Source organism: Tribolium castaneum, chromosome 2 (genome assembly GCF_031307605.1).
Source record: "Tribolium castaneum strain GA2 chromosome 2, icTriCast1.1, whole genome shotgun sequence".
NCBI classification, from domain to species: Eukaryota; Metazoa; Arthropoda; class Insecta; order Coleoptera; family Tenebrionidae; genus Tribolium; species Tribolium castaneum.
In genome coordinates this window covers 24,752,926-24,778,118 of record NC_087395.1, presented here as the reverse complement: position 1 = coordinate 24,778,118, position 25,193 = coordinate 24,752,926, and the positions used below count along the sequence as shown (strand labels likewise).

General features: G+C 40.0%; 6 protein-coding genes across 19 annotated transcripts; 5 read left to right on the top strand and 1 right to left on the bottom strand.

Annotated features, from left to right (window-relative positions):
• Nucleotides 1–38: 38 nt before the first annotated feature.
• On the bottom strand, nucleotides 39–25,183 carry LOC103314330 (coiled-coil domain-containing protein 39). Its single transcript, XM_015983612.2, has 4 exons — nucleotides 25,102–25,183; nucleotides 575–1,076; nucleotides 420–530; nucleotides 39–371 (listed from the first exon to the last, which is right to left on the bottom strand). The coding sequence occupies exons 2-4, from the start codon at nucleotides 1,025–1,027 to the stop codon at nucleotides 48–50; spliced, it is 888 nt and encodes a 295-aa protein (XP_015839098.1). The 5' UTR covers nucleotides 1,028–1,076; nucleotides 25,102–25,183; the 3' UTR covers nucleotides 39–47.
• Nucleotides 1,593–9,129, top strand: Rfx. Of its 10 annotated transcripts, none has more exons than XM_015983611.2 (13): nucleotides 2,216–2,371; nucleotides 2,426–2,445; nucleotides 2,806–2,965; nucleotides 3,171–3,339; nucleotides 5,034–5,084; nucleotides 5,508–5,607; nucleotides 5,653–5,860; nucleotides 5,947–6,057; nucleotides 7,052–7,539; nucleotides 7,594–7,898; nucleotides 7,952–8,372; nucleotides 8,420–8,579; nucleotides 8,627–9,129. In XM_015983611.2, the coding sequence occupies exons 3-13, from the start codon at nucleotides 2,840–2,842 to the stop codon at nucleotides 8,753–8,755; spliced, it is 2,268 nt and encodes a 755-aa protein (XP_015839097.1). In that variant the 5' UTR covers nucleotides 2,216–2,371; nucleotides 2,426–2,445; nucleotides 2,806–2,839; the 3' UTR covers nucleotides 8,756–9,129. The 10 variants fall into 10 exon arrangements, with proteins under 10 accessions (XP_064210877.1, XP_064210875.1, XP_064210881.1 ...); XM_064354806.1 differs by having other exon boundaries at nucleotides 2,216–2,375; XM_064354807.1 differs by lacking the exons at nucleotides 2,216–2,371; nucleotides 2,426–2,445 and adding an exon at nucleotides 1,593–1,766.
• On the top strand, nucleotides 10,004–11,355 carry LOC664061 (retinol dehydrogenase 12). Of its 2 annotated transcripts, none has more exons than XM_008200101.3 (4): nucleotides 10,004–10,277; nucleotides 10,326–10,643; nucleotides 10,695–11,017; nucleotides 11,062–11,355. In XM_008200101.3, exons 1-4 carry the CDS (start codon nucleotides 10,154–10,156, stop codon nucleotides 11,251–11,253), a joined length of 957 nt encoding a protein of 318 aa, XP_008198323.1. In that variant the 5' UTR covers nucleotides 10,004–10,153; the 3' UTR covers nucleotides 11,254–11,355. The 2 variants fall into 2 exon arrangements, with proteins under 2 accessions (XP_008198323.1, XP_975173.1); XM_970080.4 differs by having other exon boundaries at nucleotides 10,320–10,643.
• LOC664051 (retinol dehydrogenase 12) lies at nucleotides 13,150–15,592 on the top strand. Its single transcript, XM_970070.4, has 4 exons — nucleotides 13,150–13,455; nucleotides 13,502–13,825; nucleotides 14,882–15,204; nucleotides 15,252–15,592. The coding sequence occupies exons 1-4, from the start codon at nucleotides 13,332–13,334 to the stop codon at nucleotides 15,441–15,443; spliced, it is 963 nt and encodes a 320-aa protein (XP_975163.1). The 5' UTR covers nucleotides 13,150–13,331; the 3' UTR covers nucleotides 15,444–15,592.
• LOC664039 (retinol dehydrogenase 12) lies at nucleotides 15,879–17,053 on the top strand. 2 transcript variants are annotated; one of them, XM_970060.3, is made up of 4 exons: nucleotides 15,879–16,037; nucleotides 16,091–16,411; nucleotides 16,456–16,778; nucleotides 16,837–17,053. In XM_970060.3, exons 1-4 carry the CDS (start codon nucleotides 15,911–15,913, stop codon nucleotides 17,023–17,025), a joined length of 960 nt encoding a protein of 319 aa, XP_975153.1. In that variant the 5' UTR covers nucleotides 15,879–15,910; the 3' UTR covers nucleotides 17,026–17,053. The 2 variants fall into 2 exon arrangements, with proteins under 2 accessions (XP_975153.1, XP_064210886.1); XM_064354816.1 differs by having other exon boundaries at nucleotides 15,921–16,037; nucleotides 16,083–16,411.
• Nucleotides 17,332–24,979, top strand: Cdk12 (Cyclin-dependent kinase 12). Of its 3 annotated transcripts, none has more exons than XM_008200102.3 (10): nucleotides 17,332–17,643; nucleotides 17,932–18,297; nucleotides 20,192–21,152; nucleotides 21,267–21,895; nucleotides 21,948–22,578; nucleotides 22,657–22,861; nucleotides 22,912–23,180; nucleotides 23,227–23,391; nucleotides 24,290–24,575; nucleotides 24,619–24,979. In XM_008200102.3, the coding sequence occupies exons 2-10, from the start codon at nucleotides 17,991–17,993 to the stop codon at nucleotides 24,844–24,846; spliced, it is 3,681 nt and encodes a 1,226-aa protein (XP_008198324.2). In that variant the 5' UTR covers nucleotides 17,332–17,643; nucleotides 17,932–17,990; the 3' UTR covers nucleotides 24,847–24,979. The 3 variants fall into 3 exon arrangements, with proteins under 3 accessions (XP_008198324.2, XP_015839094.1, XP_015839095.1); XM_015983608.2 differs by having other exon boundaries at nucleotides 21,264–21,895; XM_015983609.2 differs by lacking the exon at nucleotides 17,932–18,297 and having other exon boundaries at nucleotides 21,264–21,895.
• Nucleotides 25,184–25,193: the final 10 nt, after the last annotated feature.

Below are 25,193 nucleotides of genomic sequence, written 5' to 3'. Positions count from 1 at the left end.
GTCGGGACAAAAGTGGAGGGGAAATTCAAAATGCCACGCTCTTTGTACTATTTATTAACACTTTGGATGACTCTCGGTGCTGAGCGGCTCCGCTTCTTGACTTTCACCGACTCCGCACTGTCCAAGTCCGAGACTTGGAAGACCTCAAGTTTGGAGTCGTTGATGACCGGGAGCTGGATCTTGCGTTCGGACCTCAGACCGATTTCCTTCTCGTTTAAAATTGTCACAGTTGGAATATCGGAGCGCTTCTCCCTTTCGTAAATTTTCACGATCGTGCCCTCGCTTTTATGCCGCCGTTTCACGCTCAAATGATCGACCTGCATCTGCAGGTGCAAGTTTTCGTAAACCAGCGAGCTGTTCTGGTTCACGAGCTGCAAATGACGGGTTAGCTCGCTCAAAAATGGGCTAGTTCGACTGACTTGTAGGTACTTTTTGTTGCTTGGGGACAACGGGGCTGCGAATTTCATGTCGAGGATTTGTTTCAGTTCGGCGGTGAGGGTCTCGATTTTGGTTTTAAGGTCGCTGACTACCTGTGGCAATGTTTAATCAAGAGGAATTAACTGGGAGCTAGTACCCGTCGGTGGTTGTCTTCCGCTTTCTGGAGCAAGATCGCGAGCTGGTTTTTGGTCTCCTTCATGCGTAGGAATTTAACACTTAGATTATAGTTGGTTTGGAGCGTTTGCTCGAGCGTCTTTCGCAGCTTTTCCACTTCTTTGTGGTCGGGTGGCTCGCCCAGGGTCGAGTTACTTAGCGCCTTTTTGAGCTTTTTGAACTCGTTCATTTCGTGGCAGTAGGTTTCCTTCTCCTTGTAGTAGAAATCTCGCTCGTCTTCGAGCTGGCGCGCGAGGTTGTCGTTCGAGCGTTTCATTTTAGCGAGACTCAGCGACAGTTTTTCCTTTTCCCTTGCTAGTTTCCCCAGCTTGCCGTCCCTATTTTCCAAGTCAATTTTGAGTGTATTTAGTGCAGTTTTCAAACTATCGATTTCCTCCTTTAAAGACTCGATTTCTTTAAAAGAGTCAGGACTCATCTGGCCTTCTTTCGAAACATCACCGGATTTCTGACGATGGAAAACGCGTCTGAAAAATATTTTCATTGCACAAGGTTCGCAAATTTCGCGCTGGGGCGCCAGTACCCAAGCTTTGACCCGGAAAATTTTCTAGTTAGGGCTTTTCTCATGTAAATTTTCGGGAAACCGCACCAATACACTCATATCAGGTCAAATGGACATAGCAGTGACATTGACAATGTGGCGAAGTTCGGAAAATGCTAAGCAACTTTTGGTGGATGCGCCGGGAAAAGGTCAAAATAACGAGTTCAATTATTATTAGAAAAATTTATTTATCAAACTCCTAGGTATGCAATGTGTATGCAATATGCATTTAAGAAGATAAAAAAATTGTACATTTTTCACCTGTATATTGCAAATGGCTAAATTATATAAAAATCACATTTTCTAAAAAAATATGGTACCGCCAAAAGAATTTTTATGGGGTGGCTAAAACATTATCTTAATTAATTCCAATTTTTGGAGAAATGTTAAAGATGGTCTATAGCCAAAAGAGGCCATTTTATCTAGCGTTATTGTCATTTGTTTTTAACCGTTGCCTAGCAACCCCTATTTATTCGTCGCCATGCCGACAAATAACAAAAGCTTGTCGTGGGGAATAGTTGTGAAATCGCTTATTAATTAAAATCGCGCTTATCATTGTTGTGATAAGGTGTAGTTTGGCGGCGATCGTGAAAGATAGCGAAAAGCGCGTCGTAAGGTAAGTTTTCAGGTCGGTATTTGGCGATTCCATCGCGATGACGTCACAGTGTGTTGTACGGGGTGTTGTTGAAAATGTTGTATAAATCGGTGCATATCGTGAAATAGCGTCGTTTTGTTTGTAAAGTTTTGTTCTTTTTCGTGTTGGTTATTGATTGAATTGCGCTTGAAGCCGCCGCGCTAGCTCGTCTTGTAAAATCGCAGTTTCCTGCATTACCGGCCATGGAGGCCTCGTTGCGTTAAATAATCAATAATATAAAGTCGGTCTGTTTTAATAATAATCGGGCCTTGAGGCGATGATCGGAGTGCGTTTAGGGGTCCCCCTTGGGTGGTGAGCCCCCTTGGCCCGTTTCGGCAACCCGCCAGCTGTCAAATCGGAGGAATCTCATTTTCGTATCCTTGGAGACTGCCTTAGCAACCGATACAACAACATAACAACATTAGGTAAATCCGCAATCGGTGTGTGTTTTTGTGTTTGTTGGCGATTTAGCGGCACGTGCCCCCGGACGCCGCCCCCGCCCGCCGCCGCCGCTCCCATTAATAACTTTAAATTAGTTTCGTCGACTCAAAGGGCGTAATTAGGGCCCCCCAACCCCAATTAACTTAGCAGGTGATCCGAAGATGATTGCGTATCGCAATCTCAACATTCTTATGTTTTAGTCTAAGCAAAGCCAGGAGAGGTGAGTTATCAGAGCGACAAATCGTTTTATCAGGGGACAGGTCCACATTGATCACAAAGTGGCACAGGGAAAGTGATCTCACCCTCCAGATTTGTTACCATGGTGGGTCGCTATAGCGATGGGCCCCAAGAATCGCCTCTCTGGTGCCAGCTCGTGCCACCCCTGGAAAAATCGCCCCCACCTGCATGACTCACCTGCCCAATTATCTAGGGCCAGGTGGATGCTAATTATGCACACACCTGGCCCCCCCTGCTTAAAACAAAGCCTAATGCCCGCTTGTAGCGTATTAATATCTGCACATTCATTCGAACGTCGAAGCATTCCTCAATACTTGCCTTCAGCCTGGATTGGTTGTTGCAGAGAGAGCATCAGGAGTAGCCTTGGAAACGCAGCCATGGCAACTACAGCTCGATTTGCAGCAGGAGGCAGCAGCAGCCCTCCCACTCCAACGCCAGCCACTTCACCCCCGGCACAGACTCCGGCTACCCAGCTAATCGTACTGCCTGCTAGTTTGCACCAGGTAATTGCGACTTTTGCACATTGTGTGTGTATTGATCTCAGTGGGGCTCTTGGCTATCGATTTCGTCTTAGTTTTCATTTTGACTAAAAGGAAAAGTGATTTTTTTTGAGGGGGTGGTTGTGGGGAAAATCAGTTGTGAGGGTTTTTGCGCGCGATTTGTGTTGTTGGGGGCTGAGGGCGGGCATTTATGTTGGTGTTTTGCTAGTCGGGCACCGGAGGGGCTATCGTCAACGGAGTGCCGGTCATCGACGTCTCAGCACTGGAGCAGGCGGCAGAATCAAGCAACGAGAGCACAGCCACTGCTGAGCAACAGGGGGATACACACGATACGGATAATATTACACAAAGCTCGCCGCATTTTATCACAGTCACAGGCAAGTATTTCATTAAACTGACCCGTAACAATATCAACAAATAATTATACAATTTTTGACTATTTTTTTGTTGTTGCTTTTTTGTGCGATGTTTAATTGGTTGCCTAACCATGATGTTTTTTTTTTTGAATGACGGGTTGTATAACCGTAACAATTTTAAGCTTAGTTCTAGAGGAATAAAGAAATCGATTCGTATTTGAATTATTTAATAACGTAAACACAGCCTTTTTGTTATTTATAAACTACTACAAGTGCACTGAACTCTTATTGCTGATTAGTGGACGATAACAAGTGCATTTGGTTTTCTGAGTCAGGCCAACAAACGATTAAGATTTGACAAAACATTTTGATCCTTATACTGGAATAGTTGTTCTTTGAATCGTAAATAATGTTAATATGTGGAACTAAATTGGCACTTTATTCGTATTGTATTACAAAAAAATTACGTTTTTTGCTTATGAAGAGGAAAACTTTGAAAATTGGGAAGTTTTCATAATCTTGTATGGTGAAATTAATTCATACTTATTAAAATTTTTCAACACTATTGAAGCTAATGAAAAATATTGGATTAGATTTAGCCAGTTTTATTCCGGAGAATATTTCTTAGCGCTTTTTGTATCAAGAAATTACAAAGACTAACGTTTTGTTTTCGGGACTATAATAGCAGGTTTACGTCTAGCTATAATCTGAGAGCGATTATTCAAAGATTTTTACAGTATTTTGGTTATTTTATTATATAATTGGAGCATCCGTCGGCTCGCAAAACGTACATCTTTGCAACTTTTCAGGAAGCTCATAAGTAGTAAGCAGTTGCACCCTAAAATTAAAATGATTTATAAAAATTACTAATTGTTGGCCGATTAAATTTAGGAGGCACGAATAAAAGTGAGGAAAAAAGACCATTCTAGCTGTATTTAGATGGAAATATGTGTAAGCAATATTTGTCTTCTAACAAGTTTTTTTTATTCGTTAGTTTTTACTTAGAAATGAACGTAAAAAGTGGAAGAATTTGTTTCTAAGGATGTTAAATTAATGAAAGAATTTATTACCGAAAAAACAACAGTAAAATACTGTTAAATAAAATAGTAGGTAGATTGTATTTTTTTATTTCGTAGTGTAATTAATTTTTATCATGATATGTAATAAAAAGAGGTTCTGTGACCGAATAAGTTCATAAAATGCTCCTTCAGATTTATAAATTTTGGTTATTGAATGTGTGACAGATTTCAAACATTCTTGGATGCGTTTTTATTTGCGTATTGTAATTTTTAAACATACTGATTTTTTGTGACTTTCTTTAAAATTAAATTTTTTGTAACACAAATGGAAGGGTGTTCTTTTTTTAATAAACGACGGGCACCTGCTATTCCCATACAATTTTCTATGGATTCACCCATGCTGATAGTTTCGCGTTTCAACGGCCACTTAATTAAAATAAGAACTGTAACTTTTATTAGGGTCTCAACCCTAAACTAAATCTACTTTGACTGATCTGTGTACCAGCTAATAAAGTGGGGTGTACATCAATTACCTCATTGATGATAAGTAAAGGATTAGTTGTTAGGGGGGCAGGTGCCCCAAAGTAATTATTTTTGACGTCAAATAGTTTTTTTGGCATGAAACCCGCATGTACCATCCACCATCCCTTATCAATTATTTATATTAACTTGTACGTAATATTTTAACGCAACCAGAAGCTGCGGCTAGATCATACGCTTCTTTAACACCAGTTCAGCCTGCAGTAGGTAAGCGCACACTTTTCTACTACCGATCGTCTAGAAAGAATAGCTTCGTTCTATTATTTTTCGACGGTCTTACTATAATGCATGCCTCGTCCCGTTCTTCGCACATTATTTGGGGTTGCTTTCCACCTGGGGAAGATTACCTTTCCCTTATACACGCGTGTACACGTGTCGGCCACGCGTCACCTGTACGTCGCGGATTATCCGAGTCTTATTTGATCATGTCGATCATACGGGGACAGGTATAGGGGATGATACATCCTGTTATTTCCACGCGAGTGAATGCATTATTATCGAGAGTTTTCGGCGGCGATCTTTGGCAGTTGTGAGCCGAACGGCCGAAGAGATGTTCTGTCATAGGCCATGCTACGGTTGTTGAACGCCAGAAACGCAAGCTCAAATTTTAACGAGATTGTGGTTTTGCAGTTGCCGACGGTGACACGGTGGCATCGCATCAAAGCTATCACATACAGTATGTGGAACCCGAGATCTACGCGTCCCAAACGAACAGCGGACAGGCACAAATGTAAGCGAAATAGGCAAAATTTCCGAGAAAAAAATCATTTTATAGGGCGTATCCGGTGTACACTGTGGGCGAATCAACAACTTTGTATTCCGCCGGTCAGGGGCAGTATTACGCCGCCACCAACACCGGCTCCTCTGCCACGGCAGGCACCGTGGGTTACAGCACCACAAGTGGCCACTACGTGGTGCAACAGGCCGTCGATCCCGACACTTTGATCGCATCGACACGAAACTCCCCACAAACAACAAATGCTGTAAGATTCCCACTTGTGACAGTTCCCTTCTGTTTCTATTAACTCTGTGCTTTTATTTCTTTTTTTCTTTACTAACCGGGGTGTAGGAACCGAGCTATGTAGCTACAGCCACCGTGCATGCAACTCAAAGCAATCCAGTGAGCAATGAGGAGGTCGGGTCGGCGTTGGGACACGCCACGAGGGTGTCTCCGGCTACTGTAAGTCGTAGTTTGGGGTGTCTTGGTACTTTTTTCTAGCTTTTTTCCGTAATTAAGGGGAGCAGGCACCTCAAAAACATTTGAGTAGCGTGCTCCTGGGCAAATACTACACTAGGAGACGAAACGAGATACAAAATAAAAATAAGAGCGCTTTGAGCGTTTTAGACCGCCTCCGAGTTCACTAATGGCTTGGAAAAATCCAGAAATTCTGAGCTTTGCATTAAAATTTCCACCAGAAAAAAATTAGCGCTCAAACGACGAATGCGTTTCATTTTTACCGGTGGTCAAATATTGGAAAATTCATTGAAATCTAAGTCGTTAAGAGAAATTTAGTGTCGGGGAGTTTTTGTAGGTCTCTACAACTTCTTTATTTTTTATTTTATTTTATTTATTGTTCTTTACATTTTTACAGTAATGGCATTGTTTTGAAACAAAAATAAGTTTTTAATTTAAACCTCTTACTTTTCCCTACAGAGGAAACTAAAGTATCGTATACTGTTTAATATTGCATTCAAATATTTCTATACCATCAAATAAAAATTTAAATAATAAAACTTCTAATCATTGTATTCATTTGGATAGATATTTTTTTCTTATAAATTCAGAGCTGCTCATATTCTCTCTTTGCTTCCTGGTTTTCCTACAAAATTCAAAAAACGTTTCCTGTGGATTTTCTAAGATAAGGTCAATTATTGGTTAAAAACATGTAACATGAGAATGTTACACTCTTATGTTCCTAGAATAATTACTTGAATTAGCCTAAAATGCAAATATTTTGCCTGAATTAGTTCAAAAGTTGGCAGATTAGGTCGAAAAAAATATGTGTAAGGAACAAATTTGTGGGGAATAAAATTTCGCGACACCTTACCTATCTTCAACATTTTTTTTTGTACCTTGGCAGTGTTTTCAATCTGCCCATATTTTTTATTGTATGTCGTGTCGTATCCTAGTCTTTAGGTCCGTAGTTGCGAGTTTGTCAATTTTTAATTATTAGGTGCAATGGTTGTTGGAGAATTACGAAACGGCCGAAGGTGTGTCCCTGCCGCGGTCTACGCTCTATGCTCATTATTTGCGCCACTGTGCCGAGAATAAATTAGAGCCGGTAAACGCGGCCTCGTTCGGTAAATTAATCAGATCGGTGTTTCTCGGGTTGAGAACGCGAAGACTCGGAACTAGAGGCAACTCCAAGTATCATTACTACGGAATTCGGGTAAAACCCGGTTCTTCATTGATGAATATGGACGAATCGGGGAACAGAGTCGTACTGAATACATCGAACGCGTCGGGAAAAGCCCAAGGAACGGTTAGACCGTTTAAGAGAAATTCTGATTCGTCGGATGCGTCGATTTCGGTCAGTGTTTTGTCGCAACATGTGACTTATCTAGGGGATGGAAGTAACGCGATCCCGGCTTTTCCCGACATACACTTCACGGCTGAGTCGCTACCCGACGAGTGTGGGTATGAAGACGTCGATACTTTGAAGTAAAAAATGGAAGAGAAAAGTTCGGGCCGATTGTTATAAAGCGAATTTTTCAGATCCATATATAGGGAACATTTAGAAGCCTTCTTAGATGCTATATTAAGTTTAGAATTTACCACAATAGAGTCGCTCTGGAGGGAATTCTGGAGATCACAATATAACAATAACGGCGACGAATGCGAAGAAGAAAAGTATCTCTCGAAATCGAAGTTGTTCTGTTTGTGTTCGATGGAGGCTGTCCAACAGTTTATGAAACAGGTCGATCTGGTGTTTTATCAGAATTTGATCCAAGTTTTGGTACCTGACGTACTTAAGCCCATACCGGCCACCCTGACCCAGTCGATTAGGAATTTCGCCAAAAGTAAGTAACAAAAAATAGGGCAACGCATGAACACATCACTTTTTCTCCCACAGATTTGGAAAACTGGCTGACGAGCGCGATGGCAGGGGCGCCTCCCGGCATGTTAACGGTGAAACTCTCGGCCGTTTCGGCCTTCAGTTCGAGCCTTCGCCGCTACACATCCCTCAACCACTTAGCCCAAGCCGCTCGTGCCGTACTCCACAACAGCACTCAAATCGCCCAAATGTTGACCGATTTGAACCGCGTTGACTTTCACAGCGTGCGTGAGCAAGCCTCCTGGGTCTGTCAGTGCGACAACGAGATCGTGGCTCGCTTCGAAAACGATTTCAAGCTCACTTTGCAGCAGCAAAACTCGCTCGAACAGTGGGCCTCATGGCTAAAGAACGTCGTTAAGAGCGCGCTCAAGCCCTACGAGGGCAAGCCGAGCTTCTCGAAGGCGGCGAGGCAGTTCCTCCTCAAGTGGAGCTTCTACAGGTGGGCGGCTCAAAATTAGTTTATGAAATAAATAAGTTGGATTGCAGCTCGATGGTCATTCGGGACTTGACTCTGCGGTCGGCTGCGAGTTTCGGGTCGTTCCACCTGATCCGCCTGCTGTACGACGAGTACATGTTTTATCTGATTGAGCACCAGGTCGCCGAAGCTACGGGTGTGGTTCCTATTGCTGTTATCCTGGAGGGAATCGTAAGTATGGAGGGACGAGCGAGCCGAGTGCTATGATTTGGTTGCAGAAACAGGACATAATGCAAAACAGTTTGTCGATTTATGGCAACGACGGGGTTTGCAATGGAGGTGTGAGCGCAAAGTTGAGTTGTGTGAGTCCCTCTGACCATCTTTCGAAAAGGGCGAAAATTAGCTAGCTTTCAAAAGGGGCGAAGTTTATCGTGACATTTCAATAAGTTGGTTCGGTTGGTTATGTTGCGGTAAATACGGGACCATTATCTTTTCGTTTCTTCATAGTTTCTCATTAATTTATTTCACGTATTTAGGATGTGTAATTTAAATGTTTGAATTGTGCAATTGGTTATGAAGCATGTATAAGTGCCGTCAAATTTGTGTGACAATAGGTGTATATATTATACTTATATATGTACATTGCCGCTAAAGGAATTCTGTAATTATAAGTCACTGAGATCAAGAGTTCTTAGACTGATTTCGTTGGATTTTGTTGTGTGTACATAATTATTTATTGTTTTTTTTTTCGTTTCTGTGTGTTAATAATTGTTATTTTTTCTGCAAGTGTTTTATTTCGGTTTTCGGTGATTTGATTCGACGAGTTTATTGCTCAAAAGTGTAATCCATCCATTAAAATATAATAGTTGAACAGACGACTACGCAGGGTATGAATATTCCTCTAAGCAGTACAAGTAAGTGTTTGATGTTATTCTTGCTAAAGCCCCCATTCATAAATTGTCTCACTGGTAGTTTCACCAATCATGCTTGAAACAATCGCAATTGGCTACTACAGGGTAAAAAATGGTCTCCATTGTTTTACTACTGCTGGCGACAAATATGACGGGTCGACTTTCAACCGGTTGCCTGATGTACATTTATTTGTAAAAAAAAGCTAATTTTGTATTTTCCAAATAAATGTGGCTTTTATTTGACGAATATTCGTGTGCTTCATCGACTATGTGTGATTGCTGGATGCACTCTTTCAGTTCGGTAGCAGTAGGGAATTCCATGCCAAAACGACACTTTGAACCCCATCTGCGATTTCGCCAGATTTGAGACTTCGCCGGCTTTGTTTCGTACAACAGTGCCAAGAAAATCGCCGTTTAAACGAAAAGTAATCATGGGCATCTCACTCGCTATTGCTCGTACGTGCTTTAAACAGTATCAACAAATTATTTTTCATTCCTTAACTTGTTTTAAAAAAAAGCGGTGAATTAGGGCCATTGGTCTCCTCGAATTTCAAGATCGCAGATGGGGCTCAAGAAGTTTCGCACGGAACTGCTCAGTAGCCTTCGATTTTGACTGCTACTGGTCATTGTATCTAGAGAGAAAGATCTGTGTATTTTTGTAGATGTCAGTATAAGAAACTGCTTTAACCCACTTTTCTGTTGGCCGCTTTGCGAAAGTCGGTTAGATCTCAAAGATATGTTTCGATATATTTTTCTCATATTTTGTAATTACATTTATCAATAAAACTAGTCTTGTGTTGTTACGCCTGTTTATTTATCGACCCAGTGGCGGACCGCAGACTGAACTTTGAACCACACTTGTGTGAAGGTTGAGTGTCTGTTTACTGAGCCACAATGTTGGCGCTTCTTTGTGCGCTTTTTTTCGTTTATTTCGCGCTACACCGACTGACAATTGCAAGGACAAAAAGTGCGACATGCCTCGTGGGCAAAACCGCAATTGTTACAGGGGCGAACTCAGGTGAGTCGGTTTGCGACCTGGCTAATAAAAATCCCAAAACAGGCATAGGCTACCAGACTGCTCTCAACCTGGCTTCGAGGGGCTGCAGAGTGATTATGGCCGATGTTAGCGACCTGACACAATCACGAAATAACGTGATCAAATTCACAAGCAACAGCAACATTATTGCGAAAAAAATCGACTTGGGTTCACTTCAATCAGTGCGAGAATTCGCCTCCGACATCGCAAAAAGCGAGCCAAGATTAGATATTTTGATAAACAACGCCGGAATAAGCTCCTCCAAATCAAACAGAACCGGAGATGGTCTACACCCGGTTATGCAAATCAATTATTTCGGCCACTTCTTGTTGACGCATTTATTGATTGGTATTTAAATTAAAATTTACCGATTGTTATGAAATAATTTTTTTAATCGAGATTTACTGAAGAAATCGGCACCAAGTCGTATAGTTTTCACCAGCTCTTTCATGTCGTTTTTCCACAACTTGACCCTCACAAACCTCAACTATGACGCAGACAACGGGTTTGCCTCCGCTGCGAAAATTTACTGCAACTCGAAACTGGCTCAAATGATCGCTTCCGACATTTTTGCCGCGAAATTGAAAGGAACCGGCGTTACTTCAAACTCGATCAACCCGGGGATTGTCAACACCACGCTTTTGGCACAATTTTTCACTGTGCAAACGCAGCTCAAACCTTTACAGCTCATCACAGATTTGTATTTGCGATTTGTGGCCAAAGTGAGTAGCGATTTTTACGCCCCGTTGCGGAAAGTGTTTTTTAGGACGCTTGGGAGGGTTCGCAAGTCATTGTGCATTGCGCGGTTTCAAAAAAACTGGAAGGCGTGAGCGGGCGGTATTTCTGGAATTGTGTGCCCGTTTTTAAGCCTTTGCAGGCTCAGGATGGCGAGTTTTGCAGGAAAATTTGGGGCGAAACGGAGAGACTCGTAAAGTTGGCGCCCGAAGAGAGGCTTTGATTTTTGTGCCAAAAAAGCCACCGATAAATTGTGTTAACGATTTTGTAATACAGTTAATTTGTTACAACTAATTAAATAAAGGAAATCAGAACTAGACCAAAATTGATTGTTTTCGTGTTTTTACACCGTTTTGTAAATACCGGGTCTTGCGGTCAAATTGAGAGAAAATCAACCGTAGAACTTTAATTAGAGCTGTTTTCCATTAAGGTCATATTCATGACTTTACGTTTTAATCAATAATTAATGATAATTGGAATCGCGATAATATACGAAGTAACTCTTTAATTATGAATATTATGATGTACGTGGTTTTAAGATTTTAAAATAAAAAAATAAACGTAACTATCAGGCAGTAATAAAAAATCTGATTAAAATTTTATCGAACGCATAGTTAATTAATTAAGAATAATATTTCTTATTTAAAATAATTGTATTTTATGATTAGTGATTGCACATGTTAATTAATTGAAATTATAATAATTATTTTTTTATTTTATACTGGAATTTATATACGGAGTGAACCAAAAGTAATGCAGAAAATTCTCTGTTGTAAATAATTTTTTCCAATTACTAATAATAAAAAATTCATTTAACAAATTAAATTATATTATTAAAAGAATAGATATAAAGGCTGATCAAAAATTCTAAAAATAGCACCCTGTATACAAAAAATGACCATTTTATTAACAGGAATTAGAAAAAATATCATATGATACTCGTGAATAAAGAAATTTTAATCCAAAATAGAAAAAAAATAGATATTTTATTCAAGGATAAAATTATTGCACGTTGTACAGTGAGTCAAAAATATAAAGTCGTGTTATCTCAGAGTAAAGACCGCAACATAGAGCTTAGAATGTGAACAGTTTGATCCACCACTCAATAGTTTATCTAGATCTGCTCACATTCTAAGCCTAAAATCGAACACTGATCCGAGTAATACGACTTTATATTTATGACGCACTGTACATGCGAACACATTAATGATTCATGACTCCATGTGTCAATACCTGTAATTAATACTGATAATCAAAAACACGAATTTTTATTTAGAGAAATTGAACAATCAATAATCTTAATTAACATAAGTACTAATTAAATGCTAATCAAAATAGCCTTTGACTTTGAATTTCTGTTGGCAATACTGAAAACGCATTGAAAATTGCCTAGTCATTAGACATCCTTGCCAACTTAATCTTAACATCACAGGCAACTTTAACGAGAATGTTAATTTTTTTTCTTAGTACCAAAAAATTGAAAAATGATTCAGACAGTAATTTCAAGCCGCAATTACGCAAGGTATATCATATGGTAATTATTAAATTGAATTAATTCGAAAAATAGTTTTTCATAAATTTCTTTTTACCCAGTTTTAAATTATAGCAAGTGGAAAGTCACTTTATTATCACAATTAAAAACGCAAAAAGTTATTACAAAACACAATATCAAAGCAAAAAATGTTGTAATTAAAACAGACTTCTTTAAATTTCTTAATAGAAAGGTCGCAAACGGTTAAATAATATTCATGTATTTATTAATAATAATGTCGATTAATTCCACTTTTAAATTGAGACAAAGAGAATTATTACATCTACAGTGTGACCATGTAAAAAATAGTCCTGAAATGTGTCTGATTCAACAAAATCACCACTGATTTCGAAATTGTTCGGCCCGAATACAGGAAGTAAATGTAGCTTATTGTCGAAGTGAACGGCTCTTATTTTTGGAAACCTTCAAAGTCGGAAAAATTCAGTACTAGTTTAAATTTTCAAGTTTGATTTTTTGGGGTCACCTCGGTGCAAACCTACTTTTCCCCAAAACGTCAAGGTTTTCATCATCCCCCCTCCACACACAGGCTCCCAATAGAAAAAAATGCTAGAACTAACACAAATCATCTATTGCCCGCGTTATCGTAATAGTGAAAGTGTTTTCAAGAAAGTTATAAAAGACGGTTAGAGTGAACGCCGCGCGTTTTGTTTAACTAACCATCGAAGGTAAACATGAAGTGCGATAAATAATCCCGACGTCCTTACAGTTCCTTTAAAACCCCACTAAAGCATTAAAGCTCTCGCATCACTATGTTGTTCTTGTGTCTGACCGTTTTGGTCATTTTGTGGGCCATTGCGCGCCTGACTTTGGGGATTACGCGGAGCCCCACATGTCTCGTGGGCAAAACGGCCCTAGTGACGGGGGCAAACTCCGGTAAGTCGCTATTAAATTTAAAAAAATTGCTAAACAATTAAGTCAGGTTTGGGCTACCAGACTGTGCTCAATTTGGCCTCAAGGGGGTGCACTGTGATAATGGCCGATGTGGCCGACATGGAAGAGTCCAAAAAACAAATCATCAAAGCCACAAACAACCCCAACATTATTACGAAAAAAATCGACCTGACTTCGTTTAAATCGGTGCGGAATTTCGCCACCGAAATTTTGAATTCGGTCGATAAGTTAGATATTTTGTTCAATAATGCGGGGATCGGGGTCTCTCCCAGTGATAAGACCGGGGATGGATACAACCCGGTGATGCAAATCAATTATTTTGGACATTTTTTGCTAACACATTTATTAATTGGTAAGTTTTTTTTCATATGGACGTGCGCTTTAGTCCAGTCTACGGAGATCTAAAGGTTAGGATACGAAACTACATACGAATAAAACGTTCCGCCCTCGACAGAGGGCGCATTTCCATCGGTTTTCAGAGCAATGAATTTGAAAAAATGGGATTTGCTTCATTTTGGCGGTGGTCAAGTATTGGAGTTAATTTATACCTAAACCGTTGAAGATGGAAATATAGTGTCGCGGACTTTTTTGTAGAAAATTTAATTCTCTACAACTTTGTTCCTTACACTTTTTTTGTATCTTCAACCGTATTCGCAGCGTTCGCAAAAATATAAGGTAGAACGCAAATTGATAATTCTTTACGCACAGTCGCATATTTATCAAAACGCTAGGAATACGGTTGAAGATACAAAAAAAGTGTAAGGAAGAAAAATGTAGAGAATTAAATTTAATATAAAAAAGTCCACGACACCATATTTCTATCGTTTACAGTTTAGGTATAAATTAACTTTCCGTTACTTGACCACCGGTAATGCGTCTCTTCAGCGTCTTTGGACATCTTTAGGGCCTAAACTGTTGACGGTAGAGATATGGTCTCGCGGACTTTTTTAAAGGAAATTTAATTCTCTACAAATTTCTTTCTAACATTTTTCTTGTATCTTTAACCGTATTCGCAGCGTCTTGAAAAATACGAGACGAAGCGCAAATTTTAAATCTTAAATAATTTTTTTCTCATTTTTCTTATGAAAATTTTAGTCGTCTGTTTTCCTCAATCTGTTAATAGAACATAGCTCAACATTTCTGCATTTTTTTTCTAGAAATTAGTGAATTGGTTGGATTTAAATTACTATAAAATGATTAGGCGCTGAGACGGTATGACGCTCAAAGCGCCCTCATTTTTACTCTGCCATACTAATTTTTTGGGATCGCAAATCCTGCAATTTCGTCTCCTAACTTATAGTCCTCCGTAGTTCAGTCAAATCAATTTTTGTTAAAGAATTAAAGAACTTTTATTTATAAAAAAAGTCATTCATTCCATGTTGTTACATTGCCACTGTATTTTTTGCAGACTTGTTGAAACGCTCTGCCCCGAGCAGAATCGTCTCGACCTCCTCTCTCCTCGCTTACACTAACAATTTATCAGTAAAAAAACTCTACGAAACGAAAAGTCCCGACAGCACAGTACCCCGAACGTGCCTTTACGGCAACTCTAAACTCTGCCTCATCATAATGACCGATATTTTGGCCGAAAAATTGAAAAACACCGGAGTTACAGCGAATTCGGTTCATCCAGGTCTAGTCACGACTCCAATTTTCACAAACACTTACACAGTGATTAAAAACAATTTTCTGTCATTTTTATCACAAACTATCCACGCATTCTTTGCAAAGGTGAGTCTTAAAATTTCTTAAGGACCGTTTTTTAGTTTTTTTTGTAGGACCCTTGGGAGGGCTCCCAGACTATGATCCATGTGGGCGTTGATAAAAATTTGGAAAATGTTACTGGGAAATTTTTCTCCGATTGCAAGCCCTTTGTGAAGCCTCGCTGTGCGTACGATAAGGAGTGGTGTCGGAAAATTTGGGAGGAGACGGAGAAAATCGTCGATTTGGCGCCCAGTGAAAAAATTTAACACCGATAAAATACATTCCTTGCAATGTGTTTATGTAAATTGCGTCAACGATCGTTACATGTGTTTTACATTAAGAATGGATAAATCGATTTATTGTTATAACTTTCATAATTGAATTGTAAGTACTGTAATAAAAATAATGAATTCAAGGCGATTGCTTTTTCCTTTTTCCTACTTATGTAATAAATCCCCCAGCACTTAAAATAATGTTCTCTGTCAAGTAAAAACACCACCTTCAAACCAATTAATACCGGAATCTCAAAATTCTCAAAGCAAATTAACTTTAAGCGTAAAATTATGATTACAAAAAGGAATTTTTCCTTAAAACTTTAAAATTGTCCTTAAGGCGTTCATTCTTTAGGAAATGCTGTTTATACGGTTTTATTATCACCACAAGCGTCATTTTTGCCTTATCTATCACTACTTTATCTACGCTAATTTCAAATAGTAAAACATTTTTTGCCAACATGTTGGTCACAATAATTGTGCTGTTTTTGGTTTCCCTGGCGATTTTTGCCCGCCTTACGCGAGGAATAACCAAAAGTTCGACTTGTCTGATCGGAAAAACGGCTATTATTACAGGGGCTAATTCAGGTATTTTTTTATTTAAAAAAAAAATGAGAAAAAAATACAGAAAAGACCCTTAGGTGTGGGCTATCAAACTGCTCTGAACTTGGCTTCAAGGGGCTGTAGAGTGATTATGGCCGATGTGGCAAATTTGGAAAAATCAAAAAATGACGTAATCAAACATACAAATAATTCGAACATAATTGCGAAAAAACTGGACTTGGGTTCGTTGGAATCAATCCGAGAGTTTGCAAACGAGATTAAAAGGAATGAGACCCGATTAGACATTCTTGTAAATAATGCTGGGATTGGTAGTTGTAGTTCGGCCACAATTGATGGTTTAAACGCCGTCATGCAAGTGAATTATTTTGGGCATTTTTTGTTAACGCATTTATTGATTGGTAAGTCCCCCAATTATTTTTTATTGCTTGAAATTGTGTTCCAGACTTGTTGAAAAAATCAAGCCCGGCTAGAATCATATTCACGAGCTCAATTTTATCATTTTTCAATAACTTGACTGTTGGAAATTTAAACCCGGGCTTGGACACTCCTCAAAGTTTCCGAAACCAACTCCAAATCTACAATAATTCCAAATTTGCGCTCACCGTAGCGTCGGGAATTTTTGCCAAAAAATTACAAACTGCTGCAGTGACTTCTAACTGTGTCCACCCTGGACTAGTCTCAACTTATATTAATTTAAGCCTTCTAGATGAGACTAACATTTTTGTGAAAATCGTGGTTAAATTGTTATTTTTCATGTTTGCAAAGGTGGATAAGAAAAATATAATTATCAAAAAAAAACAAATAAATAAAAACAATGTTCAAGGACTCTTGGACTGGTTCTCAAAGTATAGTTCACGTCGCAGTTTCGCAAAAATTGGAGCACGTGACTGGGGGTTTTTTCGTCGATTGTTTACAATTTTGGGCACCTGGGGGACGCGAGGATGAGTTTGAGGAGATTTGGAGGGCGAGTGAGGAATTTGTCAAGCTGGGTCCAGAGGAAAAACTAAGTTAATGTATTTTTTTCTGAATAAAATAAAAGTGTATTCATTTATAAGAATAAGTCTATGACAATTAAAGAGTAACATAAATTACTGAAAAATAGTAAAAAAAATATTCGAACTATGCGCCATAACTTTGAATGGTCTGGTTGAGTGAGGCCATCTGTGCGCTGGTAGTGAAAGTCACTACAGGAACCGCACTTTCGCCGCTAATTTTCGTTTTTTTGCGCCCAAATCGTATGGGGTTTCCCTGTTATCAAAACAGAGCCTGATGAGTTGAAAAATGGTTCAAAAATCGTCTTTTTCCGGAAATTCGGGGGCGGTAGTGGGGATTTTGACGCATGTCCGTCGCATATTGCAATGAAAATGGCGTCCTGTTGTCAGGATCGGTTTCGAGAAAATTTAAACTCTTAAAAAACTTCATGACCTATGCCTCATCAAGTAAAATGAATAACAAAGAATAAATCTAAAGAATCTGTAGTAGAAAGCGAACCGAATATTTTCGCACTGAGCCATCCGCAAGCCTTTGAATCGTCTCTCGAACGAGCTCTGAGGATGCCTCTGAAGTCTGTTTAGTGCAAGTGCAGTGTTTTGTGGTGTAACCCCCCGGATGCAAGACGGATAACTACAGGGTGAGTGTCTGTTTGGTTACGTGGTGGCTTCTTTGCCCGATTTACTCCTGCGAGTATCACTCAGACCCACCCAAAACCACCATCATCACGTTCGCATTTCCCAAGGTCACGTCTGTCATTTCGTCGATTTTCCGGTGATTTTTCCGTTATTTTCGGCGTTTGGGGTAAACCGGGTAATGAAGTGTCGAACGGCCGCTGACTGAGGACCCTCCACGCATGCCGCCGACATGTCACCAGACCACCAGTGTCAACATAACCTAGAGTTTTGAGTATGTGGTCTTTTTCCAGAGGATCAGGGCCGACAGCACCATATATGATGTGCTGGAGCCATAGGTTGGGGTCGTAAAATGGAAAAAAACCGACATGGCCGACATAAAGATAAGTCGAGAAAGTCGAAAAAGCGCAAAAACCATCGTGAGGCCAACGGCGCCTCGTCCACGTCTCTAGCCGCTTCCAAGCCCCTGGTCGAGTACTCGGATGTGAGCTCGGAGGACCTCTCAGGGCCCGAAGCCGGTGAAATCCAGAGCGGAGAAGAGAGTCTCAGCCTGAGTGATGACGGCGAAATAATGCACAGGAGCAGCCGCAGATACACTCGCATTGAAGAAGAGTATTACCTCGCTAGAGAGTCGCAACTCGTCATTGGACACTCTCCAGGTACCCCACACACTCCCCGACCCCTTCATCTCATACCCCCAACCACAGTATAATAAGGGTTTTTTAAACGGAAATCACCAAGTCAAAGTTTTGGGGAGGCAGTTGGCAATAGCCCGTTACCATGGCTACAAATTTTGTTTGTTTTTTGATTTGGTTCCAAATTTTCTTAAAAACTAGTTGTGGTTATGTTTTAAGTTCTTGAAGCCCTTTTTCGAATTTTGACAGGTCACAGTTACAAAAAAGACTGCAAGTAAGTGGGATTAACTTTTGGTTACAAAATTTATTATTATATTTTTGGATAAGGGGTGGCTGTGGTATGTTTATGTCAAGTTAGACAAACTGTTTTTTTTGTCAGTGTCATTTAATTAGGACCACGTTGTCTAATTTATTTATCGTGTTTTTGCATTTTTCGGGCCTAACGTGCGTTCTTTTCGCGAAATTTTTGTTAAAAATAGACCAAAAATCACAAAGTTCCTTAGAAAATGCAGTTATTTTTGCGTTTTTTACGTCAGTAATGCAGTTTTTGGGCATAATTTCGTTAAAAGTAAACCCAAAAACTACTAAACTGGGTCTAAAATGACTTTATTTTTGTCAAACGTAAACGAAAAAATCACTAAATTTTGTCGGAAACGGCGCAATATTCTATTTTTCGAACGTTTAAGCACATTTTTGGGCCAATAATCACTGATTAAAGGGTTTTAGCTCTTCCTTTAGTCTGTAACGCGATTATTTGGTGGATTTTCTGCCAAATTAAATCGAAAATGGTATTATTCGACCTAATTCGTGAAATTACACACGATTTTATGCTAAAGACTTAATTATTTCACATGATTTCGCTAAAGCAAGGCTGAGAAACGACTATTTAGCACAAAAATTATTATTTTTTTCATTTCAACTGCACGTTTTTCAACCAGAAATGCAATTATTTTAGAAGAATTTTTCACGAAAAATAAACCGAAAAATTACCATACTAGGTCGGAATTGTGTTTTTTTTACATTTCCTCGTTTCATAAATACTTCAGAATTTTTAAAGTCAGTAATGCAATTATAAATAGGATGAAAAATAACCAAATTAGATCGAAACTTGTGTGATATTTGCTCTATTATGAGTAATTCAGTACGTTTTTCAGTCAATAACGCAATTATTACGCAAACTTTTGTCGAGAATAAACAAAAAAATCGTTAAACTATGTCGCAAATGATATCATTTTTGCCGTTTAGGAGCATTTGAGCACGATTTTCAACTGATGATGTAATTATTGTGCAATATTTTATCAAACATAAAAAAATTACAAAATTTGGTCGGAAACGGCGTAATATTTCCCCTTTTCCCACGTTTTTGGGCTTACAATTCAATTAATTTGCCAGATTTTTGTAAAACCAGGTTATTTTAAGAGTTTTAAAACGTCATAAACGCAATTGTTTGGAGGAATTTTTTCCAAATTTATGTCGAAAATGGTATTTTTGAGGACATTTTTTAGTGAGAAATGGATTTATTAAAAAAATCGTTATAAATAACACGGCGGAATTATTTAAATAGCGAAAATACTGATTCATAAATAGAAAAGTGCTTCTTCCTATATAGACTGGTATTCGTAAAATGATACTTGCATTCTTTTTATTTGATTGCATTTTGCAGATAACGTCGATTAAACGAATGGTCAGTCTTTATAAAACACACTGTTATTTATGACCATAAATTACAACTGCGAGATCTTTTTACATAGTATTTTCCGTACATTTCTTTATTTAGAATAAATAAGTTTGTTTTCTGCAAGCCAACTGATGCCAGCCATAAAACCATCTTGTTCGGCGTTTCTTTTTAAAAAACCAAACTCTAATGGTGGATAGATTGTTAGTGAGTCTTTCAATTTCACCGATTTTTCTCTTGCAGGCCGCAGACATAGACTTGACCCGTCTATGATCCCCCGTTCCCCTTCCCCTCTGATGGTAACACACCGCGAACGCAAACCATCAGTCTCATCCAGATCGTCCCGATCGAGCGAAATTCGCCACCGACGAAAAACCGACGGTTCACCGTCCGACTATCGTCAAGTAGCTGTTTCGCCGTCTTACACCGACGATTATGATTCACTAGACCGAAAAAAGCGAAAAAAGAAAGACAAAAAACACAAAAAAGAAAAGAAGAATAAGAAAAAGAAGAAACGAAGTAAACACCATTCGAGAAGTACAAGTCTTGATAGTCTCGATTCCGATTCGGAGGAAACTCCACCAAAAAAACCAGAAGGCGAGAAAGAAGTTCTTTCTGATTGGGAGACTTCATCTGTTAAAAATCCGGCCCCCATTATCGATAAAATCGATACTAGTGCTTGTTCACCGGTATCGAACGATAGTCATATCGCATCACCTGAACCCCCAGAAGTTGAACGCTCCCCAAGTCCCGGGGCTGTAACACCGCCCCCGAGACCACACAATCTACCCCCGAGAGAATCACCACATACTCCTCCTTTGATACCCACAAGGGTGAACAATTCGATAGACGACTACGAAAGACATAAATCCTACACCACTTCACCGATAGTTATTGATGATTATAACCAAAGTCATTCAGTGAAATCGCCTTTTAGAAATCCGAGTCCAGAGCTAAGTATGCATCATTCGCACAGTTCGAGACGACGTTTGGAGAGGAGCTCCAGTCATCGGAAACATCGCAGGGAAAAGGAGAAATTGAGGGACAAGAGGAGGTTGTCGAGGAGTCGCAGCCCCATCAGCAGGAGGCGCTCCAGGTCCTCCAGCTGGAGCAGGAGGCACCACAGCCCCTCGCCCACCAGGAGCAAATTAAAGAAGTATAAGTCGCGGAGTCCCAGGAGGGACCGCGAAAGGACGCCCTCAAGGTAAAGATAAAAATTTTTTGTTTATTGAACAAATTTTGTTCAGTTGATTTTTTGATTACTGAACGCTTTCTTGCCACTTTAATAAAATAGTAAACACGTGTATTGTTAAAGAAGCCGCGACAAGAACCGCAGCCCGAGCCCGCACTCCATCAAGTCCTCACAACTAAAGAACAAGATCACCGACACTAGTCTATTCGCCGAGTTGGTGAAAGATCGCCACAAACGCGAACTCGAACTGAAAAAAATCGAAAACTTGCTCGAAAACAAAACCGATAAACCCGAGTCAGACGCGAAACCCGAAGCAACCGTTACGAAACCATCGAGTGACGAGGTTGATGCATGCGCTGACAAAACCAACTCCATTCCAATTCCCATGGATATTGACGATATTCCAATTCCGGAACAAAATCCGGTGAAATTAAACGAAATTGCATTACCGGACGCGGCACCGCTGCCAAATGACAAACCGGAACAACCACCAACGCCACCGCTGCCAAACAGTGCGCCGCCAAAACCACTAGAGAATAAAACACAACCGCCGCCACCACCAGCGCCGCCTAAGAAAGAAGTGGGGAAGAAACAAAAAATAACCAAGTTACCGATGCCGCCTGGATTGAATCAGAACGAGTTGGAGATGATTGAGTCGCCTCCGAGTCGGTCGCCGACGCCGCCACCGCCGGTGGTGGTCAAGCCCAAGACGCCGCCACCGAAAAAGGGAATCATGAATCTGCCCATGCCGCCAGGTATGAACTATTTTGGCTAATTTTTGTGTAACAAATTCATTTTTTTGTTCAGTTATCCCGGGGACGGAAGAACTGAGCGGTGACGACGACGTCACGAACACTCCCCCACGTATAACGAACAACAGAGTGGGTGAAAAGTCGAAAATAACGCCAAAACCACGTCTCAAACGGCCGAAAATTTTAAAACGGCGCGGTTCGAGAAATTTCCAAGCCGTCAGTGGCAAAGACTGGGGCGAAAGATGCGTCGATATGTTCGAAGTAATTGCTCAGATAGGTGAAGGGACTTATGGTCAAGTATACAAAGCGAAAGATGTTACCGCTGGTGAATTAGTTGCCTTGAAAAAAGTCCGTTTGGAAAATGAGAAAGAAGGCTTCCCCATAACGGCAGTTCGCGAAATCAAAATTTTGAGGCAATTGAATCATAAAAATATCGTTAATTTGAGAGAAATCGTGACGGATAAACAGGACGCTGTTGACTTTAGGAAGGATAAAGGATCGTTTTATTTAGTCTTTGAGTATATGGACCATGATCTGATGGGGCTGCTGGAGTCGGGAATGGTCGATTTTAACGAAATGAACAACGCCTGCATTATGAAGCAGTTGCTGGATGGGCTGAACTACTGTCACAAGAAGAATTTTCTGCATAGGGACATTAAGTGTAGTAACATTTTAATGAATAACAGGTGACTACTTCTTTATTCGTAAAAACGTGTAGCATTCGGTCATTTGAAATTTTTCACAATAAAATATTAATGCTTTAGAGGCGAGGTGAAGCTGGCGGACTTCGGTCTGGCGCGCCTTTACAACGCCGAAGACAGACAGAGGCCTTACACGAACAAAGTGATAACCCTATGGTACCGCCCCCCTGAGCTGCTCCTGGGGGAGGAAAGATACGGTCCTGCAATCGACGTGTGGAGTTGCGGTTGCATTTTAGGCGAACTTTTCCTGAAAAAACCGCTCTTCCAGGTACAACTAACTCCTCAAAGTAAAGTTTGGTGTTATTTTCACACTTGCAGGCAAACGCCGAAATGATGCAACTCGAGATGATTTCGCGCGTCTGTGGCACTCCGACTCCGGCCGTTTGGCCCTCGGTTATCAAGCTGCCGCTTTTCCACACTTTGAAGCCGAAAAAACTGCACCGGAGGCGTTTGCGCGAAGATTTCATGTTTATGCCGCAAACGGCGTTGGATTTGTTGGATAAAATGTTGGATTTGGATCCGGAGAAGAGGATATCGGCGGAGGATGCACTTAAATCGCCCTGGTTGAAGAACATAAACCCGGAACAGTGAGTTAATTTGAGTTTTTTGGAGGTGTTTTATTGTTGTTTTTAGGATTTGTGCACCGGAATTGCCCACGTGGCAAGACTGTCATGAATTGTGGAGTAAAAAGAGGAAACGACAAATGCGCGAACAGCAAGAATCCGTTCAGAATTTACCGCCGGGAAAACCGATCGTTTTAAGGGACAAAAAACCGGAAGATACGTCCGAAGTCGGGGGGTGAGTGATCAGTGGTAGCGAATTGTTGGTAAGACTAATTCAGACTGATTGTGCATCTTGGACTGAAACTATTTTAGATCAATTTGATAAAAATTTTTGTTTGAATGTTAATTATTATAAATTATTTCCTGTAAGGGTTTTTGTATAATTTTATAGTGTATTCATTTTATCACCCTTTCCTTTTTTCTGTTGCCAAAAATCCTCATCCTCTATCCTATGTATTTTATGTGATAAAGTCATTTTTTTCAAAGGTGGGTGCTACGACCGATTTTTGGCAATTTAGGTTACAAAGCGTTTTTATATGTTTGTGTAGATTGCTGTAATTAGTTTTGGTTGCCTTTTAAAGTGCCTTCGTCTAAAATTCGAATGTAAATTTCGTAAACTGTACGAAATCAAACTTATTCCTGTACATATAAGTTAAGCCCTAATAGATACCAATTTGTTAATTATATTTGTACATATGTTTTATTTTTATTTCAGATAAAAATAAACGGGATTAATTTATTTTTTGTTTTTTTTTTCTTTTGTTTACCCTGCATGCGAGGCCTGTGGCATGTTTTAGTCCCGGAAGTAGACTCTTTTATACTAATTTTTCCGTCAGTAAACGGATTAAGACTATTCAGTAAATGATTTTAAGTAAAAATACCTAAACAAGGTGAGTCTGCTGGAAGTATTTTTACTGTATTTCAAAAATTAATAATTACACAAAAATGAGGGTTTACTTAATATGTAATTACGAGCCTGAAAAAATTTTTTTTTATATTTCTTTTGATAATTTTAAAATAACAATGTTTAAATGGACTCTGAATTTGGCAGATGAGATATCGAAAAAATAAACTTTTAGCAGATTCATTCCGTATATTTTAAACCTGGGCTATTTGATTATTTCACATTCCAGTTCGTCAAAAGTGCTAAAAATGGAGGCTTACGACGCGGCTGTGCTCTCGTACGCGCTCGCGACCGCGGCCACGAAAATCAAGCCCGGCCTGCTGGGGATAGCCCCCATGTTGCCCCCGAGAATCCCCGACGGCGAGTCGCTCACGCCCCCCACGCGTCACCAGGAAACGGACGAGAACCGCAACTATCTCTACCAGCTTCTCTGCACCGTTGAGCAGCAAATCGTCAACAAAACTGCGGTACAGTTGCCCCAACTGATGGAAATTTGCGCAACGAAGCAGGCACAGGTGCGGCAGCCCCTTTTGTACCAAAATTCACCGCTTTTTGCAGGTGGATCAACAGACCATCGCGTACTTGGAGACACTCCAAACCGAGTTGCGACAAATTTGCAAAAACAACCCCTCAGCCACGCATTTACTGCAACTGCGAATCGAGGATGAGGGGGAACACAGTCCGGGAGTGTCCTTAAATACCGACATCGTCGTGAAAAGTTTGACCGAATTGATGAAACATTTCGGGCTGGTTTTGGGGCCCAATGTTTTAAAGAAGATTTTGTAAGCCTTAATTTTGTAAAAATTTTATATTTTGCCAGTTTCGTTCACGAACCTCATGTATGTGGCAAAAATATTACATATTTTAGCAGATACTGTCAAATTGTACATTTATCGATGAGTAAATGACTATTACCTGACTGAATTGAATTTGGCGGCCCCCCGTAACCTTACTTTTGACAAAATTTGAAAATGGACAAATTATAAAGCGCAAATGCACCCCAAACATGCAACCCACACCCCTGAACCCGGAATTACTCACCTTTGCTGCACCAAACGCCCGGCGGCACTTCTACAGGAAAAATAAATTCGAATTTTGAAACCACTTTGAAAGTAAAAACTGGTCACGTGACT

Excerpts from the sequence above, each read along its gene's own strand:
- LOC103314330 (XM_015983612.2), bottom strand. The coding sequence starts at position 1,027 with ATGAGTCCTGACTCTTTTAAAGAAATCGAGTCTTTAAAGGAGGAAATC. Across the intron at positions 531-574 it reads CGGAAGACAACCACCGACGG|GTAGTCAGCGACCTTAAAAC; the intron begins GTACTAGCTCCC and ends ACATTGCCACAG. Across the intron at positions 372-419 it reads GCAACAAAAAGTACCTACAA|CTCGTGAACCAGAACAGCTC; the intron begins GTCAGTCGAACT and ends CGTCATTTGCAG.
- Rfx (XM_064354807.1), top strand. The coding sequence starts at position 2,840 with ATGGCAACTACAGCTCGATTTGCAGCAGGAGGCAGCAGCAGCCCTCCC. Across the intron at positions 6,058-7,051 it reads CGAGGGTGTCTCCGGCTACT|GTGCAATGGTTGTTGGAGAA; the intron begins GTAAGTCGTAGT and ends TTTAATTATTAG. Across the intron at positions 8,373-8,419 it reads CTCAAGTGGAGCTTCTACAG|CTCGATGGTCATTCGGGACT; the intron begins GTGGGCGGCTCA and ends GTTGGATTGCAG.
- LOC664061 (XM_970080.4), top strand. The coding sequence starts at position 10,154 with ATGTTGGCGCTTCTTTGTGCGCTTTTTTTCGTTTATTTCGCGCTACAC. Across the intron at positions 10,644-10,694 it reads GTTGACGCATTTATTGATTG|ATTTACTGAAGAAATCGGCA; the intron begins GTATTTAAATTA and ends TTTTTAATCGAG. Across the intron at positions 11,018-11,061 it reads ATTTGCGATTTGTGGCCAAA|GACGCTTGGGAGGGTTCGCA; the intron begins GTGAGTAGCGAT and ends AGTGTTTTTTAG.
- LOC664051 (XM_970070.4), top strand. The coding sequence starts at position 13,332 with ATGTTGTTCTTGTGTCTGACCGTTTTGGTCATTTTGTGGGCCATTGCG. Across the intron at positions 13,826-14,881 it reads GCTAACACATTTATTAATTG|ACTTGTTGAAACGCTCTGCC; the intron begins GTAAGTTTTTTT and ends TATTTTTTGCAG. Across the intron at positions 15,205-15,251 it reads TCCACGCATTCTTTGCAAAG|GACCCTTGGGAGGGCTCCCA; the intron begins GTGAGTCTTAAA and ends TTTTTTTTGTAG.
- LOC664039 (XM_970060.3), top strand. The coding sequence starts at position 15,911 with ATGTTGGTCACAATAATTGTGCTGTTTTTGGTTTCCCTGGCGATTTTT. Across the intron at positions 16,038-16,090 it reads TATTACAGGGGCTAATTCAG|GTGTGGGCTATCAAACTGCT; the intron begins GTATTTTTTTAT and ends AAAGACCCTTAG. Across the intron at positions 16,779-16,836 it reads TATTTTTCATGTTTGCAAAG|GACTCTTGGACTGGTTCTCA; the intron begins GTGGATAAGAAA and ends ACAATGTTCAAG.
- Cdk12 (XM_015983608.2), top strand. The coding sequence starts at position 17,991 with ATGGAAAAAAACCGACATGGCCGACATAAAGATAAGTCGAGAAAGTCG. Across the intron at positions 21,153-21,263 it reads CGCGAAAGGACGCCCTCAAG|AAGCCGCGACAAGAACCGCA; the intron begins GTAAAGATAAAA and ends GTATTGTTAAAG. Across the intron at positions 24,576-24,618 it reads GCGCAACGAAGCAGGCACAG|GTGGATCAACAGACCATCGC; the intron begins GTGCGGCAGCCC and ends CGCTTTTTGCAG.